General features: G+C 40.1%; 2 protein-coding genes and 1 non-coding gene across 7 annotated transcripts; 1 reads left to right on the top strand and 2 right to left on the bottom strand.

Annotated features, from left to right (window-relative positions):
* Positions 1-16: 16 nt before the first annotated feature.
* LOC119131806 (bone morphogenetic protein 1-like) lies at positions 17-19,755 on the bottom strand. Of its 5 annotated transcripts, none has more exons than XM_037266533.1 (21): positions 19,026-19,755; positions 7,349-7,443; positions 6,120-6,203; positions 5,849-5,968; positions 5,662-5,779; positions 5,405-5,583; positions 5,228-5,333; positions 4,685-4,809; positions 4,483-4,598; positions 4,178-4,280; positions 4,005-4,121; positions 3,799-3,944; positions 3,517-3,712; positions 3,321-3,446; positions 2,580-2,743; positions 2,341-2,521; positions 2,146-2,271; positions 1,720-1,847; positions 1,438-1,651; positions 1,098-1,348; positions 17-1,013 (listed from the first exon to the last, which is right to left on the bottom strand). In XM_037266533.1, the coding sequence occupies exons 1-21, from the start codon at positions 19,073-19,075 to the stop codon at positions 879-881; spliced, it is 2,880 nt and encodes a 959-aa protein (XP_037122428.1). In that variant the 5' UTR covers positions 19,076-19,755; the 3' UTR covers positions 17-878. The 5 variants fall into 5 exon arrangements, with proteins under 5 accessions (XP_037122428.1, XP_037122429.1, XP_037122425.1 ...); XM_037266534.1 differs by having other exon boundaries at positions 2,580-2,740; XM_037266530.1 differs by having other exon boundaries at positions 3,799-4,121.
* On the bottom strand, positions 3,098-3,169 carry trnag-ucc. The gene has a single exon. It is a non-coding gene; the product is annotated as a tRNA-Gly (tRNA).
* antxr1b (ANTXR cell adhesion molecule 1b) lies at positions 9,726-17,803 on the top strand. Its single transcript, XM_037266581.1, has 18 exons — positions 9,726-10,099; positions 10,970-11,041; positions 11,122-11,193; positions 11,273-11,354; positions 11,439-11,472; positions 11,686-11,765; positions 11,974-12,042; positions 12,117-12,197; positions 12,271-12,331; positions 12,530-12,628; positions 13,550-13,619; positions 13,708-13,786; positions 13,866-13,961; positions 14,064-14,108; positions 14,181-14,273; positions 15,664-15,828; positions 16,384-16,464; positions 16,856-17,803. The coding sequence occupies exons 1-18, from the start codon at positions 9,945-9,947 to the stop codon at positions 17,204-17,206; spliced, it is 1,785 nt and encodes a 594-aa protein (XP_037122476.1). The 5' UTR covers positions 9,726-9,944; the 3' UTR covers positions 17,207-17,803.
* Positions 19,756-19,811: the final 56 nt, after the last annotated feature.

Genomic DNA, 19,811 nt, shown 5'->3' with positions numbered 1-19,811 from the left:
GTTAACATAAAGACAGTTTGACATTTTGGCTAATTTATTATTACATTAAGGACATCAACTCTCATATTTTCCATCAGTAGCTACATCATACACTGTTCAGATTTGAAGGTTTAGACAAAACTAGAACTTGGAATAAAGTAAACAAAGTGTTTTTAAAGCTTGTGCATCTCAATAAATTAGAATACGGTGGAAAATGTTATTTAAGTTTATTTGTGTAGTTCAATTTAAAATGTTAATCGAGTATTTCATGGTATTATTATCACCTATATGTATTATTATTACATTTGATCACAGCTGTGGAATATCTGAAATTCACCATAAAAAAATTAGGACACTAAATAAAATCAATCAAAATATTGAATGTTGTTTTAATTGACCTCGTACAACCTAACTCATTAGTTTCACTTTAACGACGTAAATGAACTTTTCTACCAATTTATTGAGATGCATCTAAATATTTTGATTGGCATCGCTATACAAGTAAAAATCTTGCATTTTATTTGCACAATGAAGATTGAATTTTAGTGCATCTCAAGTAAAGCAATTGTGGGTCCCACTTCCCACAAATTCTATGTGCAAAAACACCAAACACAACTCGAGTGCAATAACCACAAGTGATCATGTGACCTCACATACAAAGTGACACAGTAGAGGAATAAAATAGAATAAATCTGCATTTTAAATCCTTACCAGGCAAAAGCCCCAAATGAGTCCTTAGTGTTGATCCAAAGTAAGTAAATATGTAATTTGTCTGCTTGGCTTGACTCTAACAGATGCGTGTGTGGTACATTGGTGGCTTAGTGGTAAGATTCCACGCTGGAATGGGTGTGGCAGACAAACTGGTTGCCTTTAAGTCTGGGATTCGAGGTTTTTGAGGGTCACTTGCTCACGTGTAGAGTGTCCTGGAATTTTGTGCTGGTGTAGTGCAGGTGAAAACCTTTTTTACCGATGCTGTCATCTGAGTGAAATTTTATCACCAGGGCATCTCCAGCTGAGTAGATCTCCTCTGGAGCCTGTGGAGGAAAAAAAAAATGAGATGAGTTTTTACACAGTGTCTATTCTCAGGCAAGTTGATTGTTTACAAAGTTGAAGTTTACCCCGGATCCACAAAATCGCCCCAGTCTCGGGGATTTGATGTCAGCGCCGTCGTAGAGCTCGACATAATCGTACCCGCAGTCGGGCTCCTCCTCGATTTCAAAAACTTGAAAGAGAAGCTCCACTCCGTAACCTTTCTCAGCAGAGATGACCCACAAACAGTCAGAGCCTCCGGGATAATTGTTGTCTCCAAACTGTGCGTGAGAGTACAAATCTTTGGTCTTGACTTCAGCGTTAAGGCTTCCTCCGCATTCTGGAGCAACCGCAAAATTAGAGGGTGAAAAAGAAGCCTTGTTTAAAAAAAACTTAGCAAACAGAAAACATTTGATGATTTTCTATCACCTGCTGTGTATGAGGCCTGAAATCCTCTCTTCTGCACAGAGTTGTCCGAGAAGAAACGTAAGAACATTGTGTTGTCACCGGAGATGACAGGAGACGGTTTCTTGGTACCGCAGATGCGACTCAGTCTCGGGGCACGGGTATCGGTACCATCGAATATTTCCAAATGGTCGTAAGCGCACTCCAGATGAGCCTCCATGTCAATCTCATTGAAGGTCTTTTTATGAGAATGAAAATATAAATCACAGCACGCTGAGAAAATGTTATTAATAATTTTTCCCTTACAAGTTTAATCCGATGACCTGGAGTGGTGGACAGAGTCCAGGTACAGGCCTTCTTGCTGGGATACTTATCAGGCCAATTGGGGCTACTGATTGTGCCTGATGCGCCGTTCACCACGAGATCACAACCCGCTGGAAAAAGCCGAGACGACATTTCACAACAACACAATGCACTGCGTCATTTGGCGGCCGCATTATTTCCTCTTCTCCTATACTTAGCAGCATTTTGCGTTTCCCAGATGTCAAAGGAAATGTGTGTTTTTGTGGTTGTTTTGCATCATACCCTCAAAATCACTGAAGGTTTTACAATAGAAAATGGCGAGGTCATGCCAGTTCATCATAAAGGGGACATACGGGGTTATGGAAAATGTGCCGTTTTTTATATCATTTTAAGGGAAAACATATATTGTATGAAAAATGTTGCTTTCACCTTCCTTGCAGTCATGCCGGTTGTCGTGTAGCATGTAGCCGCTGCGGCACTGGCATCTGTAGCTTCCCATGATGTTCACACATTCATGCTGGCAACCGCCATTTTCTTCCGAGCATTCATCCATATCTGCAAAAACAGTATTATGATCAGTAAAATGAAAAATATTTTGTATATCCATCAAACTGGTCACTGCACCAGAGAAAAAGTGAGCCTTGAATCCTTTCTTGGAGACGGTGTTGTCAGACTTGAACTCGACCCTCATGTTGTTGTTCAGCGAGGTGATGGCTTCTGGTTTCTCCGCCCCGCAGAACTTCCCGTGAAGCTTTGAGTCTGCGCTGGCGCCGCTGCGGACCTCCACGTAATCGTATTTACACACCTGATGATGGGAAATTTAATTTGTATTTTTTACAACACATATTCTCTTCCAAACTTACATCGTTGCCTTCGGCCTCAAAGGCGTCAAACACTAGCGTGATGCGGTACTGGATGGGTGCCACTAGCTGCCACACACAGTTTTTGTTGGGCGGGTATTCCTTAGGCCACCCGGGGCTGGTGATGGAGCCGTTCATTTGAGTGATGAAGGCGCCGCAGGCTGCTGCTGATGGAAGGAAATGTTACTTTAACATTGTTGTTGTTGTTGCTTGCTAAATAATCACATTAAATGAAACCGCTAATACTTGAATATTGACGTTGTTGAGTTTATCTGGTGCAGAAAAAAGGGATAGTAAGTTTCAAACAAAATCATTACACAAAATGGCTGAGAAAGGACAAGGTTATGACATAGAAATAGTTCCCTCTTGTGGTGAATCTACTATAGCACAGATTCTAACCCAACAATAGAAAACTTCCTGAATTTTTGTGTAAATCTGGCCAAGGGCTAAGTACTATTATTATTATTTTGTTAATGGATACATGCCTATCAAATCCCAAAAAGAGATTTTGAAAAGAGACCTGCGTTGGCCGGGAATCGAACCCGGGTCAACTGCTTGGAAGGCAGCTATGCTAACCACTATACCACCAACGCTGTGTGGCAGCTGATTCTACTTTACTTGGAGCTCTCTTACTGAAGCCTGCAGAGCAAGTAAAGGATTAACAGCGCCATCTACTGTAAATAACGCTGCAAACTTTTTATTTACAATCTCAGTGTCTGCTATTATTAGGAGTCGGGTGCTCACTCTCGCAACTTGACCTGTCAGTGGCCAGTTCATAACCAGGATCACAAGCGCATCTGTAGCTCCCCAAAGTGTTCAGACAGTGCTGCTCACAGCCGCCATTATCGGGTTGGGAACACTCGTCCATCTCTGAAAAGTGAACAGCAGAGATTTTTTTTTGTCATTTGGGTTACAAGGAAGGGGTGATCGGCACGCAAACCTTTAAAGAAACTGGCAGAGAACCCGGCTTTGTTAACCGAGACATCCGAGGCGAATTTGAGCCAGAGTCGGTTGGTGCTGCTTTTGATGTCGTCCGGTTTGTCGTAGCCGCAGAAGCGGCCGAGCAGCGGACTGTGCGCCGAGTCGCCGTCCCTCACTTCCACATAGTCGTAGGCACAGCTGTCGTGACTCTCAAGCTCAACAACAAGATTTGAAAATGAGACGCCGCATAACATGCAGGTACATAAAGTTGGAGAACTGCGTGTTCTTTCTTGGATTTTACCTCAAACGACTGGAAGGAAAGACCCACTTCATAACCTTCTGCCACTCTGACTTTCCACACACACAATTTGTTGGAGTGGTACTCATCGGGATAATTGGGGGATTGAATCTGGCCGCTGTCCCGCTGCACCTCCCCGCCACACACGGCTGCACAGAAATCGGCGGGTAACATTTCAACTTTAAAGATGACGAGTGACCTCGCCGTACCTTCGTAGATGGCCGAGAAGCCTTTTCCCACCAAGCTACTACTGCTCCTAAATTCAACCCAAAGTCGACTGTCACTTGAGACGATGACATCTGGAACTGCGTCTCCACAGAAACGGCCTGACAGAGCAAATGAAGATGAGTCAAGAATCACAAATTTATCTTGAGTTTCATACCTTTCAGAGGAGCTTTTTCCCAGAAGCCATCTCGAACCTCCACGTAGTCATACCGGCACGAGTGACTCTTGAAGATATCCATGGAAGTAAAATTCAGAACAATCTAAAAGAAAAGAAAAGGATAGATGGCTATAATACGTATTTTGGACAGTAATGTCGCCCTCTTGTGGAAGTAAGAATAATTACACAGCCTATTTAATTCTGACGCGTAATCTGTTAAAAAACAATATTAGAGCCACACATAACCAACACTTTATCAGGCACGTTTCACCTCCAGTTATCTATTCTATTATTAATTTGATTACCTTTTCTCCAGGAGTGACAGAAATCCTCCACACACAATGAACATATGCAGAGTAGCCATTGGGGAAATCAGGGGAAGAAAAATTGCCAGCACTCTCTTGGAAAGTCTCCCCACATCCTGTCATAAGCACATAACATTTGTATGAAAGCTGACAATTAGATTACATTTTTTATTTAAAAAAAAGTAGAACAAATGCATCTCACTTGGGCATTTGTAGAGTTTTCGTGCTTGTGCAATGTCCCCTTTGCTAAGCTTGACTCTCTGTCCAATACTGGGCTGCACTCCGTTAACATCATAACGGGGCAGGATTGTGTCCAAGAAGATACTTCTGTGCCAAAAAAAAAAAAGAGTCATTGCCAAAAGAGCGATCAATGTCTTTCTATGTAGAATCCCTTGTTGATTTATTGATAATCTTTTTGATAGTCTCTCAGTGTGTTCAAGGGCTCGCTCATGCGGTTCCCATGGCGATACGCTCATGAATGGCAGGCATGTGCAAACACAGGGCTCTGAATGGAGGCTTTTGGCTTTTGCCAGCCAGTTCAGTGGAGCGCGCCCCTGAATGCCAGAGGCCAAAAAACAGCCACTCCAGCTCAAATTATTTAACAAAGCCTACTTTGCTGTGCTTTTATTTAGCCTGGCTTGCCTACATGACCCGCAACAAAAAAACCAATACAAAAGCAACGGGGTGGGGGGGGTGAACACACGTACTGAACGGATATAAAAATTGGAGAAAGTTTTATGCAAACCTGGAGAACGTATTCTTGGCGTAATGCATGACACTGCCAAAGTCGTAAACCTCACCAAGTGAGTCAACCTCGCCCGGTTCCATTTTCAGGAAGTTGTACTCCTGTCCTGTGAATGTGCAGAGAGTCACCCAAACATAGTCAGGTTCATTTTATTGCACTCAAACCATCCTGAAGTACCTTGCTGAATGTTGTCTCTGTTGATGCTCACGTGCTCATCCCGATCTGGTCTCGTGTGTTCGTGCCAGAAACCAATCACATGACCGAGTTCATGCACCACGATGCCAAATTTATCGCAGTTTTTCCCGATCGAGATGGCCTGAGGACCGCCGCCTCTCCGTCCCACATAAGAGCAACACCTACAAGGAGAGACGCCATTTTTAAAAGTATTGCCTCACTTTTTTTCATTTTGATTCCCGAGAGGTCATTCAGTTCACCCGCAAGGTCTGTATGTGAACACAATGTAGCTTTCTTCTGTCGTCATCTCCGTGAAGGTTACACAAGTGTGCTTCTCCCAGTGACGCATGGCTTGACGGAAAATGGCCCGCTGACTACCTGCAAAGAAATTGTGAATCAGAGTTTGACTGCTTCAAGATGTGCAAGTCATCCTCAGCCGGAACCTACCGGTGAAATTACCGCTGATCACATACGGTATGATGCCGTCGGGCCAAATCCGCTCGGATCTGGAGGTGGCTGCCCTCCTCCTCCTCCTTCTGTTGTTATGCTGACGGTAGCTCCGCTTAACTGTAAAAAGGGATGAGCAACTGAATTTATTCGCAAAATATATCAAGCACTGAGATTTGATGATGACATTACATCACTTTCTTTTTTAATCCAAATAAAACCACAGACATACAAAATGGTGGTATCGGTGCTTTCTTAAATACGACGATACCTGATGCGGCACTTTCTCTTTTATAGGCGTCTTTAAACATGAGGAGCTCTTCTTCATCCAAGGCAATGTCTCCCAAAAAGGCAGCTAAACGGGACAGATTAAAAACATTTATATTCCAGCCAAACATAACAGATCCATCAATAGACACATTTAATCGAGACATTTGAAAGACCACTCAGTGTGCTCATGTCCATCAAGCACAGAACTTTTGTATTTTTTTTTAAAAGGGAAGTACAGTCAATAAATGTATTAGGCATAGTTGTTAAAAATGCATTTAAACTCCTATCATTTTTGTCAAGGCAGAATTTCCAACATAGTTCTTATTCCAGATAACAGACTTGCCCCCTCACAGAAGGTTTAGTGAGTGCACACTGTGATGAACATTTATTTCCACTAATGTGACCACACATCCTGAAAGAATAAAGACGTCATGTTGCGCTCGTAAGAGCAATAAGTCCATTTGCAGTGTGCCTTGACAACCTCTGCAAAGGAGGAAATCCACAATGAAAAGACATAATTGACTTTTTTAATTCACTCATACAAATGTTAGGCGTCAATATTTTTTTTTTTTGTCAATCGCACAATGTGCCTTGAAGACAGGGGAAGTTTAACCGCTGCTCCAGCCCGGCCTCAGCAACCTCCAGTCTCCTGGCAACTGCTGTGCAGAGGAGTGCTGCTATCACGAGTGGAAAGGAACCCCAAAACAACTCCAGACTCCATAATTGACTAATTAATTATTTGGCCTATTAGACCTTTAAATTATCTACTGAATGTTAACTTGCTTACAATTCATTGGTGAAATAAACAAACAAATAATTGATTAATAAATACATAAATAATTAAATTAATTAATAAAACATTATTTATTTTTCTATTATATGAAATATTAAAAACAGCTGTTATGGGTGCAGTATTACTATAACCATATTTTAAATGTATAGTGCCAATTAAATCCAGAAGATCTCAATAAATTTTGCATGTGTACCTAATGGAGGTAAAGTAGATAATAGTTCCATGAGAGAAAAGCTTGTTTTATTTTTATAAAAGCTTATTTTATTTATGATCATGATGTATTTTTATTAGTTTGTATACCCATAGTAGAGTGGGTCTTAAAGTACGCAATGTCTGAGCAGAAATGTCAACCATTTTGCAGTATACTAGACTGCAATAAGGAAAAAAGAAAAAAAAAAATACAAATTAAATACAAAAGGAAAAGCAAATGTTTTTACCAGCTTTGCAGGGATCCTTGTAATCAATCTCATCATCCACGTATTGAAGTTTTGCATCTGCGTAGTCCCAATCAGCCGCATGACAGACCCGCAAACTGAACAAAAATAGGTATGCAGAAGCAAAGAGCATTATTCAAAAATGAAAAATCAAGCAGAAATAAAATATAACGTAGATTGCTGATGGAGGAAAGTTGACGTAAGAAGTTCCGATTTTTTTTTAAAAGAGCTCTTTTTTTTTTCTCTCTTTCAGGTCTCTATTCTGCTGCAGAGATTAGTAGACATTCAGGACTGAGTGCACACACACGCACACGCGCACACACACACGCACACATGCCAGCCTTCATTGCAAAACACACGCCTGATGTCACTCACCTATTGTCAGATGACATGCAAGCAGAACAAATGTTTCAAATGACAATAATATAATTGGAGCAAAATACTGAATAAAATATTGAATTTAATCATTTTAATTTATGACTGAATTATGATGTAGGCTGTCGTTTTTTCCCCAAAATCTAAGTCAATCTCATCACCCTCTGAGGATGCCTGACAAACATAATGGAGAGGGGAAAATATTTTATTTTTCATTTTTATAGTCTTGGACTGCAGCTGTGTGATTGTTTTAGTCTTTTAGAATGATTGATTTATTGTATTGTATTGTATTTTATTCAGATCGGACATCCTGCATGAATAAAGATGTCACTTTTCCCAGCAATGGAGAAAAAATAAAATAAAAAATTAACGAGACATTTTTTTCCCCCCGGTGAATTCACTCATGCAACTGGTGAGTGTAAATGAGAATCAACTCAGCAGTGCATTTTTGAAGCATTTTCACAGGGCTGGCCTCAGTGACCTCCAATCTCCAGGCGACTACTGTGTTCCAGAACTTAGAGGAAGTCACGAGTGGAAAGGAACTCCCCAAAACAGCGTGAGACTCCATAATTGACTATGTATTTTTATTGGCCGTCACGGCCAATTTCATGTTGTCGGGTCCCCTTGAAAAGCTCTTTGAGCTCAGGAAGGAGGAAAATGAAAATCCTACAGAGCCATGTCAGATAAGTAGGAACATAGCAATGTTCTTCCCGGTCAGGAACTGTCAGATGCTTTGCACACTAAACCACATAAATGCTGTCTTTATAGACATGCTGGTTGAAACTTTGTAATTTGGGTTTGAAGACACTATGGAACTCTTATGTACCAAAATACAGAGGAACTTCAATTTTCAAGACTACTTAATATTAATTGATTACAGTAGAAGCAAAATTGTAGTTTTTAAAAGAAAATAAAGTGTAGTTCTAAAATGATCACTAACATCTGTTGTTCCCCGGCTCTTGGAACGGGGACTACTCGAGATGTAAACAGATGTGGAGTACAAAACAACAGCATCGGCTTTTCATTATATTCTATTTGCTGTGTAGGCACTTTTTATGGATTTTCCCCTGTGCTGACTAACATAAAACAAAAACAACAAAAAAAATACTGATCCATATTTTGGATTTGTTTGCTTTTTATTTTTTTACCTTGTGTCACAGGACAATTTGCATAGGTGTGTCGCATTTGTTTTTAAACTAAGATTAATTTGGTGGGGAAAATTACCTGTAGTGTCTGTTTCAATTACATTTATATGCATTTGGTGTGGTTTTTATAGCAGTAATTGCTTTAGACAGGTTTAGCTCAGCTGGTTGCCGATTTCCGGCTGCTAATTAGCAATTTGGCTAATCCTCAGGGTTCAGAAGTAACTAGCCCACTGTGCGCCTATTTAAAATTGATCAATTAACATATTAATTAAAAAATGCATATAATTGGATTTAAGTTTAGTAGTGCAGGATTTATACACTTTTTTCTCATTTCGAGCAAAGCGTTTTGTCTCCTAAGTTATCAATTTTTCAATCAATTAAAAGTTGTCAAGATCTGTTTATTATTTTATTAACAACTCGGGCATACAAATGAACCGACGACTAAAGTTGTGGATTGCAATTTACGTGTTTACCACTAAGTGGCGCTAATGGCTAGGGATGAGTTAAGACAAGAGAATTGAAGTACAGTTTGAGAACATTTGAGAAAATGCTCTAATTTTATATTGGAAAGTTTGAAATATCAGTTAACGTGTAAAAAAAAAAAAAACATCTTGGCTATAAAAGTGAAATAATCAAATAAAAACCAGTAAATACAAAACAACTTGAAAAAAGTAAATAATCACTTGCCTCATTTTTTTCCACCATACCAATTATTATCCCTGCGCAATATTGTTAAAACAACAACAAAGTTGAAAGCTATTTTGTTATTCTTCACACGACATGATAAAATATGTGTCACAGTTATGCAACGTTGCGTGAGGTTATGGCACTTATTTGTTGACGGGATTGTGTGCGGAGGAAAAAGGAGGACAGCCAAATGTTCACTCCACCTTCTTCCCTCCCGCTCACATCTGTTGCTGAGGAGATGAGAGTCCGACTCCAGACGCTTTCATACTTTCAGAGCATGACTGGTTTCGTGCGTGCTTGAAGTTGAAAGACAAAACCTGGAGTGCGCTCATGTTTACATTCTCCTAAAGCTATACGTACTTGGACGAAGCTTTCTTTTTTAATTCCGAGGAATGTCCCGGTGCTGGTGCAGACAGGTCCTGCTTTGCGTGGAAGTGGGGATTGTTGTGGTGGCGCTGGTGGCCGGCACTGCGGGACAGAGCCACGATGGGAGAGAAGCCGGGTCATCCTGCTACGGCGGATTTGACCTCTATTTTGTTTTAGACAAGTGAGTGTTTTACTTCTTACTTATTGATGGGATGTAAAGGCGACACTTGTCAGCATTAATCAACATTTAAGTGTCTTAGTCTATAAATGACTTTTTTTATTATATAACAATAACATCTATTTAGTTGTTTAGTCAACAATGTGAACTAAATATGGACGAGTCAGCGTTTTTTTTTTTTTTAAAACTATGTGTTCCCATCTGCTTGAGAGAGCCGATGTTTACATTTCAGTTATTCCGTTAAACTGTCAGCAAGTCGAGCCGAATCAAAACAAGTCGAGTCAGATGAATCACATGACAGCATTTTCGGTTATGTTATTTAGGTCAGATCGAAATCAGGACACAATTGTTGATGCTAACCTGTCAATGACATGACATTTGATGAAAATTTTTCTCTGAGATCCACTAGGAAGACGACAATCGAAATGTTAAACGTCCGATATTTACGATTAAGGAAAAAACGATTAAGAACCGATTAAAAATGCGTTTCTCAAATGAATGCCTTCATGCCAAATAAACACTCCTCGATTCAGGACGTCTCTTGCAAATCAGTCACTACAAGCAAATTCTTAGAAAGCACGAAGCAATGAGAATCAAAGATGCTCATTCGCTCGTAAAACTGCAGCCACGCGTCTTAGTCCCAGCGAACCCTTTCTCCATGTGAGCCAGCTGCTCCAAAGAACGTTTGGCTGCGCCGGCCGGCGCCGAGACTCGCATCACAGAATGATAAATGAAAACAGAAGCGGAAAGAGGCTGCGCTTGATTTACTCACTTTTTTTTGCAAAATCAGGATGTAGCAAAGAGTCTTAAAAAAAAACCCTATCATCAAAGTAATGTTTTTCTTGATCAGATTTTTGCCCTACATTCTTTCAGATCTGGAAGTGTGCGACATTACTGGAATGAAATTTATTACTTTGTGGACCATCTGGCTTACAAGTTCATCAGGTAGGCTGGGCAAAGTGTTCAGATTGGAAAAAGTGCTGGAAGAAATTAAAAAGTGCTTAACCATCTCTATTTACTGTCAGTCCTCAGCTACGGATGTCTTTTATCGTCTTCTCAACACAAGGACAAATTCTCATGCCGTTGACAGAAGACAGGTGCCACATTAGACAACTTAATTATCGATGTTTATTTGGCTTCTGTTTTATTTCCGACATTTTTTTGGTCTCCATCCAGAGAGCAAATACGAGCCGGGTTGGAGAAGCTGAGCATGGTCCACCCGGGTGGAGACACTAACATGGACCTTGGTTTGTCAAAGGTGAGGTTTTTCTTTTTTAAAACAATCCTGATAACCGTAAATTTTAGTTTAGTTTAAATGCCCTTCTGCTGACTTCTCTTTTAGGCCAGTCAGCAAATTTACTACAGCACGGGGGATGGTGAGTTTTGCTTTTTAATCAGGCACTTTTCCTGCTGACTCTGTCCATTCATCCACCACAACTTAGTTCAGCCAGATGGCAGAATGATCAACTGGAGCTAAATCAACCAAAAAATATAGCTGCTTCTTTTTGTCATGCAGATAAATGACATGCAATATCGGGGCTCATCGGTTTTGATTGTTATACTAATGTGCAATTTCTTTCTGTTTTTAGGCTACCGGACAGCCAGCGTCATTATTGCTTTGACTGATGGTGAATTGAGGGAAAATCAATTCGATCTGGCTCAAAGAGAGGCAAGAAACTTAGACTGTGTTATTAAGACTATGTTTGTGGTTAGCAAAGTGCGTTAGCAAAGTGCTAATGCGTGGTACACACAGACTGATTTTTAACATCTTACCCCATTTTTGAAATGTGTGTGCATTGTTTGCACCCTACAGCTGCACTTTTAGTGATCTGACCTTTGACCCCACCCCCTTTTGTTGATTATTGTCATAAACTCAGGCTGGCAGAGCGCGCCAGTTGGGTGCCACTGTTTACTGTGTGGGAGTGAAAGACTTCAATGAGACCCAGGTGAACAAGCCGGACCATATGAATCATGAAAAAAAAAAGGTCACACAAAAATCTTCATCATAATCTCTCCGCAGCTGTCAACCATCGCCGACAGCGAGGACCACGTCTTTCCCGTGACCGACGGTTTTCACGCACTCCATGTGGTCATTGACTCGGTATAAGTCACATCGCAGACTTTCTTATTCCACCGGACGTAGTTGTGTTATTTGATCTGTTTTATGTTTATAGATCCTCAAGAGGTCATGCATTGAGATTCTGGCCGTTGAGCCCTCGAGCATCTGTGCAGGAGGTAATGCTCCAATTCTTTTTTTAGGATTTCATGATTCACTTAATATTGTTCCTGTCGTCTGGATATCCGCAAAGTCAATTTTCATTGTAAATCTACCAAGTATACACAAGACTGCATGGTGAGAATGAATAAAATCCTGCCAATATGACATGATGAAAACATGAATCCACTTGTAGCAAGTAAATTACTTTTTTACAGAATCTTTCCAGGTGGTAATCAAAGGAAACGGTTTCTTTCACGCCCGCGATGTTCAGAAAGTCCTCTGCAGTTTTCGCATCAACGACACAGTGACTATTAGTAAGTACCCGGCTCCAAATGACACACATCTTGGGTGTGTCTAATATTTTGAGTATAGCTTTTAATGAGCTTCAGGGCAGCGGGTGCAGACTATACCTAAACGCGCAAAATGGTTTGGCTTAGACTAGCTAAAATTTCCAGTGTTTAAAAAAAAAAAAAACGCCTTTAGGCAGGTCTTATATAAATCCTCGCCATGATGAGCCAAACCAAGCCAAAGTTCCCTGCATAGCAAGTGTCTGGTTTAAAAAAAAAACAACAACTATGAAGTGGCAGATAGATTTCCCAGGAGTTTGGCGAGACACTTTCAAGTCTCACGCGGCTGAGTCATTATACAGACGTGCGTGTGAATTAATTTAACAGCTCAACTAAAATGAGGAAGAAACAGTGAAGCACGCTTGTTAGTACATATGATAAATAGCTAAACAATAAGTGAGTCAACAAAGACTAACAAATTGAGAGAGCTAAAATTCCCCAAGCTAATAATAGAGCTGAATCAATAAAATTGGTTTTCAAATACCATTCAGAAGCCAAAATCCTCATTGTGACAGAAATTGAAGCCATACAATGATTCCAATCCCCACCCCCCCTCCCCTAAAATAAATACCACATCAGCACCTCCTCACTCTGCCTAGGATCAGCTGGTTTAATGCTCAAGCCTTCTCAGATATCCGAGAAGGGAATGTGGATCCCATCGACAAGGAGTAGCCGGCGTCTTTGCGTGGACATTTGACACTCGCCTTCTTGGCCAGTGTAAACAAACCACAGCCCTGCTCATTGGGCTTTTTTTCTCACTTGCAAGTGAGGAAGTGCAGGAATTTTAGTTTCCAAAAAAGAAAATGTGCTGAGCCTTAAAACTCATGATGGCTTCATGATTTCAGAGCGGCATCCGTTAACTTTGGGATGATCTTTTATGTACTTCAGTGAAAAGACCTTTGGTGGTGAGAGACACCTACCTGCTGTGCCCAGCTCCCATTTTGGAAGAAGAAGGAACGTAAGTGAAATGTACTAAATCAAAAGCAGCTACAGGAGGGTGTCGTTCTGCCACCAAAAGCGTTAATCTATTTTTTTTTTCTCCACAGGGCCGCCACGCTTCATGTCAGCATGAACAACGGCCTGAGTTTTATATCTAGCTCCGTCACAATTACCGCCGTCACTTGTGTGAGTAAATTTTTCATTCAGACAGCTCCCTAAAATGACAAAGATAAATGATGGCGTCAATGTTATTTTTTTTGGCCAGTCTGACGGCACCTTTGTGGCCATCGCTCTCCTCATCCTGCTGCTCCTGCTTATCATTCTTCTTCTGTGGTGGTTTTGGCCTCTCTGCTGCACCGTGGTAAGATAATGTATTTCCACTTAATGGCCACATGATTAGGTACACCCACATAATCTGTGGAGTGTTTCTCAACATTACTCCTGTTTTTTGATTGACATGCAGGTTATTCATGAGCCACCTCCACCACCCACAGAAGACGACTTCTCTGTAAGTGATTTTAAAAAAAATGGATTTATGACTTTAGCTTGATCCTGCTAACAAGCTTTCTCTCTGGTCTAGGACGACGAGGACGATTTTTACAAGAAGAGGTGGCCCACCGTGGATGCTTCATACTACGGAGGCAGAGGAGTTGGAGGCATTAAAAGGATGGAGGTACTTAAAACAATCATCGGACAATCCAGATTGTTGAAACCCAAATGAATGGAAACACTTAAAAAAATTAACCTTGTCCATTCAAATTTCTCAACCGATTCAAAACATGACGTCAAAAATTTTCCATTTATTCAGAACATATTGGGAAACATTTTTCACATTCTGAGTTGACTTTTTCCACATTTTCCTAGGGATGAATCCAAAATTAAGGGTGACGTTATGTAAACGCACGTCATTCTTTCAGATATTCCAACGGATTCCAACTGTTAATCTCAATCATGACATTTGCTCTTTCCATATCCATCATACTTTCTTGCTGATCTCATCATATTCATTCTACAATTCAACATTTCAATAAATCCTCCAGCATTTCATTCAACTAGTTTGATGCCAGTGTTCCTCACTTGTGAGCTCATCCAAACATGCATTGGTTCCACAATATTTAATCGAAAGGCAAAATTATTGACAGAGATGTAACAATGTCACGACACTGCCAATATCCAATCAGATTGCTCCAATGTCATCACATGCTGCTTACAGCCAATCGGGCGCATGATATGAATGAAATATAAAGTCAAAAAGTCAAAGTCTGCTTTATTGTCAATATCCTCACATGCCAAGACACACAAAGAAATCGAAATTACGTTCCCACTATCCCACGGTGACAAGACATAGTACATACAATATACAATATACATACAAGTAAACAACACAAAAAATAAAAACAAGGCACAAACAATGAATAAATAAGAGTGATGAATAAATAATAAATAAACAAATAACACAATAAATAAGAGGAGCAAAACCGGAGCAAGTGTGCATACAGCAGAATATAGCGCAAAAGTATATATAGTACATGACCTTAATTCATTTCTGTCCTTGGCATTCTCAGCATCTGTCTGCATTTACCAACTATTTCTTGTTTAAAAAAGGAAAACGAAACACATTGCCAGTAAGGTCAAAAAGATGACTTCTAACTGCTCTGCTTTATAACCACTGACAGCAAGACTTTTACTTAAACTGCCAAGTGCTTGAACTGCACAAATGTGGCCAAGAGGTTAAAGAGGTTCACGTTTCACATCTGCGGTCCATGATGAAAGTCAAGGGGATAGCAGTAAAGCACGTGTGGGGTGAAGTCTCGGGAGTGCGGTTTTCTGGAAGCTCGCAAACAGAGCGATGGAAACTATGCAAGTCTTTGTTTGAAAGCTTTTCTACCAGGTTGAAGTTTTCATGACTTCTTTGTGGCAGTTGTACACTTTGCGTAATAGACTGTCAAGGTCACTTTGACATCACTTTCAATTCAAATACTCGCTCTTTTGTACTCTTTGGTCTAATTGTGATCTGTACTGTACAACCGCAATAGCTAACTTCCCCTCCCTTTTTATTTCAGGTCCGCTGGGGTGATAAGGGTTCGACCGAGGAGGGTGCAAAGCTGGAAAAAGCCAAGAACGCTCGGGTTGTGATGCCCGAAGAGGAACCTGAGCCACCTCCATCGCGACCACGTTACCAAATGAAAAGACCAGTCCACCCTCACAAGTGGTATTCTCCCATCAAGGTACTCAAGTTAGCTCAGGCTGCTGTCAAATGCACAGTACACAATTAAATATAATTTTCCCACTAGCTAGATAATCAAACCAAAATATTAGACTACAAGTACAAAAATAATATATTGTCGACTTAGTGCCCCTTAATGCTAGATTCCAAAAAGAAAGAACTATATGACATGGATGGCTACGGAACTGAAAAAGATTGGAATGCCTTTTTTAATCCACGCCAAATGTATTTTGATTGCCAGGAAATAGTTTAATATTGTGTCCTTTGGACCTTATCAGTCAGCTGTAATGAAAAGCAGACGTGAACTGAGCTCATTCCTAAATTATGGAATTGTTATCAGCAGCTGTCATTAAACCTAACAAAAAAAAGATTTGTCTAAACTTGTCAAAAATCAAAATTGCTATGTGGGACATCTGGAAGTAAAAATAAAAGTGGAACAGTTGCCAGTCAGATTCAAAGTAAGGTCATGACAGTAGCAAACAGAGTGATCGTGATTTACAGGGTTGTTTTGAACACGCTTTGTCAATTTACTATAAATGTGCGTCATCTTTTACAGGGCAAACTGGATGCTTTGTGGGTTTACATGAGACGAGGATATGACAGAGTGTCTATCATGCGACCTCATCCCGGAGACAAGGTGAGGTGTTATGAAAAGGGAAAAATAATAAGAAATATCTCTTGGAAAGAAATCTGACAGCATGTTACCATGAATCGGCTAACAGCTAATTAATATCAAGTATGTGATTTAAACGAGGCCAAAGGTACAAAACAAAAAGCTTAATGATTTTCCTCGGGAGCACTTTAGTCTGCAGAAGTCATTAAACAAAACGACTCCTCCAGCTCCCGGCGGCAGTGTGGCGGAGTTGGCAGGAATGCTCTCTTCTTTTAAGACACTCACTCGCTCACTCTCGAAGGCATTTTATGTGACTTTCCATGTGTCAAGTCAAGCAGCAGCTGCTTCTTGTCGGGCTATACTGTGAACAATATGCTTTTTTTTCCCTAAAATTATGCCACTCTTCTGATTCAAGGGCAAGTGTATCAACTTCACACGGAACAAATCCTACCCGGCACCTCGCTACCCCATCTACCGGCACCCCTCGTCGAATATCTACACGCTGCCCTACAGCTCAGAGCGTCAGCCATCGGTGGATGTTTTTGACTTTTCCGACTTTCCCTCTTCACCCACCGCCACGCTACCGCCACTGCCCCGCTCGCCTCCGCCGCCCTCCTACACGCCCCCTCCCTGTAAGACTCTGCCTTCTGTCTCCACGCCGCCTTCGCCCACCACCTCGCTGCCGCCGCCGCCTCAGGGTTCGCCGCCATGTAGAGCTCCGCCTCCATCCCGCCCACCACCGCGGCCTAGCCACGAGGACTACTGACGAATTCCCAAGTCCGATGGAAGCACGTTAGGGAACATATTTCTGCTTATTTTTATTTTTTTTTTATAATACAAGGGCTTATGTGCAATTTTTTTTTTCATCATATTAGACTAGACTAAGCACATTGCAATGTACATATTATTGCTTAAGCTTGTTTAGAGCCTTTTCCTTTATCATTGCTTTGTACATTGCTTTGAAATGGGAGTTGGCCCAGAGTTGGATTTAAGGTTTGGGGAAAGTACAAAAACGAACTGGCCCAATGTAAACAATTGGAACCAAGCTTTGATTCAGAACAGTATTGACTTAAACGACAGGCTCTTTCCTCTATCCATTTATCCACTTAACTTAAAAATGACAATTGAGTTAGTCCACTCAAATAATAAACACTGCCACTATAAAAGTGCCTGAAAAATGGTAAATATTCTATTTTTATATGCTTTTGTTTGTTTGAACGTGTATTCCACAAAGGTAAACTCTCAGGTGTAAATAAGTCAATGGAATCAGCTAATACATTCATAATTTTTGATGTGCCATTATTTTTTTCCCCTTTGTGGTTTTTGTGGAATCTACAACAAAATAAAAGGTGTAGAACACTAATAATTATTGTATCGTCTTCATTCAAATCAATGAGCCAGAGGGAAGCAGGGTATAAATCTCTCAAACTGTCATTAACAGCATTAAAAAAGAAAAAAAATTGTGTTTGACGTCACAAGATTTTTGTGGTTTGTCGGTCTGGAAAAATCCCTGTGAGGCTCAGTTCAACGCGGCGTCTGGAAGTTGTGATAGATGACTTCAGAAAAAGTTGTTTCTCGACATGCTTGCTCCCTCCTGTCTTAAAAGTGTTGATGGATGATTTTGTTTTTCTATTTATGCCTACTTTATTTAAACGAAGGGGAAATGTTGTTTTTGTTATGAAATAGTTTTGACAAGTCGTTCCGCAGTTCTTCGAAAACAGAAAAAAAAATTGTTTGTGAAGTCTTGAAGAAAGAAAAAAAAAAAGTGATGAATCCAAGATGGAATTGGTCATCAGCAGGCTAATATGACAGTTGCCAAAAGAATGAAGAGGCGGATTACAAAACAAACTTAACGACTATTTATTAGCTTTGGGTACCGATTGGGAACAGTTATTTCCAATTTAGGAAAGATGTGACCTAACAACCAGTAGTCTGAATTTTGGGGTCAGTTTTAAAATGTTGGAAAGCACATACTCTGCACTTTGTCTCAACGGCTTTTCCTAATAAGTCACCACGACCCAAATCCTAATCAATAAACATACAGGAATGCAGTATGGAAAACAAAAGTGAAATGTAGAACGAAAATCCATGCAAATATTATTATTGAATATTCTTATAAAAAAAAAAAGTTCTTTGTTTCTTATGTGGAGGAGAACTCCAGGGAGCAATCTCCTATGAAGTAATGAGAAAGGTGGAGTGGATTGACAATAAATCCTAATAATGTAAATATCTTTTCCATATGCTTTTTTTTATTCACTTGGAAAGTCCGGTACCTCATGTGAGGCGTGTCTCGGGGAAAATACAGGAAACAGACAATAAAGTCAAGTAAAGTATTTCCGTTAATTATTTTTTGGGGAGTGGTTTTGCTTGAGATGCTAAATTTGAGAATGTTGATTTGAGTATAGTACATATGCATTTATTAATGATGCAAACTATCAAGAACAGGCTTGCATGGTTAAAAAAAAAACTGTAAAAAAGTACCAGTTCCCATTTTAGTTTGTGATTATTTTTGATGATTTAAATTATTTTTAGGAGTTACAGCACAATAAACACACATTGTTAACACAAAACAGAAATTGACTTACCCTTCCTCCCGACTCAATTTGACTGACCTTTCAGTTTTGAGTGTGAGCATATCACTTTAGCTCACTTGTGGAATTCACAAAATCAGTTTTTGTTTTGCCAACGATGATTGTTGTACACATTTGTTCACAATGCAGACAGGAAAAACATTTTTCAGATAAGAGCAGACATTTTAATCTATTCAATGTGCACTTATATTTCATAAATATCACAAACATGGTGACATTTTAGAAACTTATTTTTACCTGGCTTGGGAGTCACTTTCATCACATTATCACTGAAAAAGTTCCAATCACGGTCCACAGGAGGATCTCCTTGCTATGTATGGAATGAATTTATAGTTCTACAGAAAAAGAATCAACAGAAATTACTTTTCCAACTCAACACATTATTCTTGTAATAATTAGAGATGCTTGAGTGGCAAAATATTTGCGTGTTGAAAGCTGACAAAGGCTAAAAAGCTTACCTTCATCCAAAGTCCTCATGATTTAACTCCAGTTCAAATGTTTCCATGTGCTGTCTACACCCTCCAAAAATGTAACATTGCGTGAGTGACACTTGATGTGTACTTGGCTCAAGTGGAGCGCATCACCTTACACAGTCGTTGTACATTTCCATTTCAGTTGTTCAAATACAGGATTTGCATTCTTTTATTAGCGCATCAGCTTTGACATAAGTGCTCATGAAACAGAAGCAGCTTGGACTGCATTTTTATGTTTACTCCCCTCGCCCCATTTGATCTTAAATGTTGCACTCCCAACCACTAGGGAGAAAAGTTTTTTTCAGTC

The sequence above is a fragment of the Syngnathus acus genome, chromosome 12 (assembly GCF_901709675.1).
Source record: "Syngnathus acus chromosome 12, fSynAcu1.2, whole genome shotgun sequence".
Taxonomy (NCBI): Eukaryota; Metazoa; Chordata; class Actinopteri; order Syngnathiformes; family Syngnathidae; genus Syngnathus; species Syngnathus acus.
The sequence above is the reverse complement of the archived record's forward strand: the minus strand, read 5'-3'. Positions and strand labels throughout refer to the sequence as shown.

Bases quoted from the DNA above. Each gene is read 5' to 3' on its own strand.
- antxr1b (XM_037266581.1), top strand. From the start codon at position 9,945: ATGTCCCGGTGCTGGTGCAGACAGGTCCTGCTTTGCGTGGAAGTGGGG. The intron at 10,100-10,969 runs GTGAGTGTTTTA...ACATTCTTTCAG, and splicing joins CTCTATTTTGTTTTAGACAA to ATCTGGAAGTGTGCGACATT. The intron at 11,355-11,438 runs GTGAGGTTTTTC...CTTCTCTTTTAG, and splicing joins TGGACCTTGGTTTGTCAAAG to GCCAGTCAGCAAATTTACTA.
- LOC119131806 (XM_037266530.1), bottom strand. From the start codon at position 19,075: ATGCTCACACTCAAAACTGAAAGGTCAGTCAAATTGAGTCGGGAGGAA. The intron at 4,122-4,177 runs GTATGAAACTCA...TTGCTCTGTCAG, and splicing joins GGAAAAAGCTCCTCTGAAAG to GCCGTTTCTGTGGAGACGCA. The intron at 3,447-3,516 runs GTTTGCGTGCCG...TTCACTTTTCAG, and splicing joins CTCTGCCAGTTTCTTTAAAG to AGATGGACGAGTGTTCCCAA.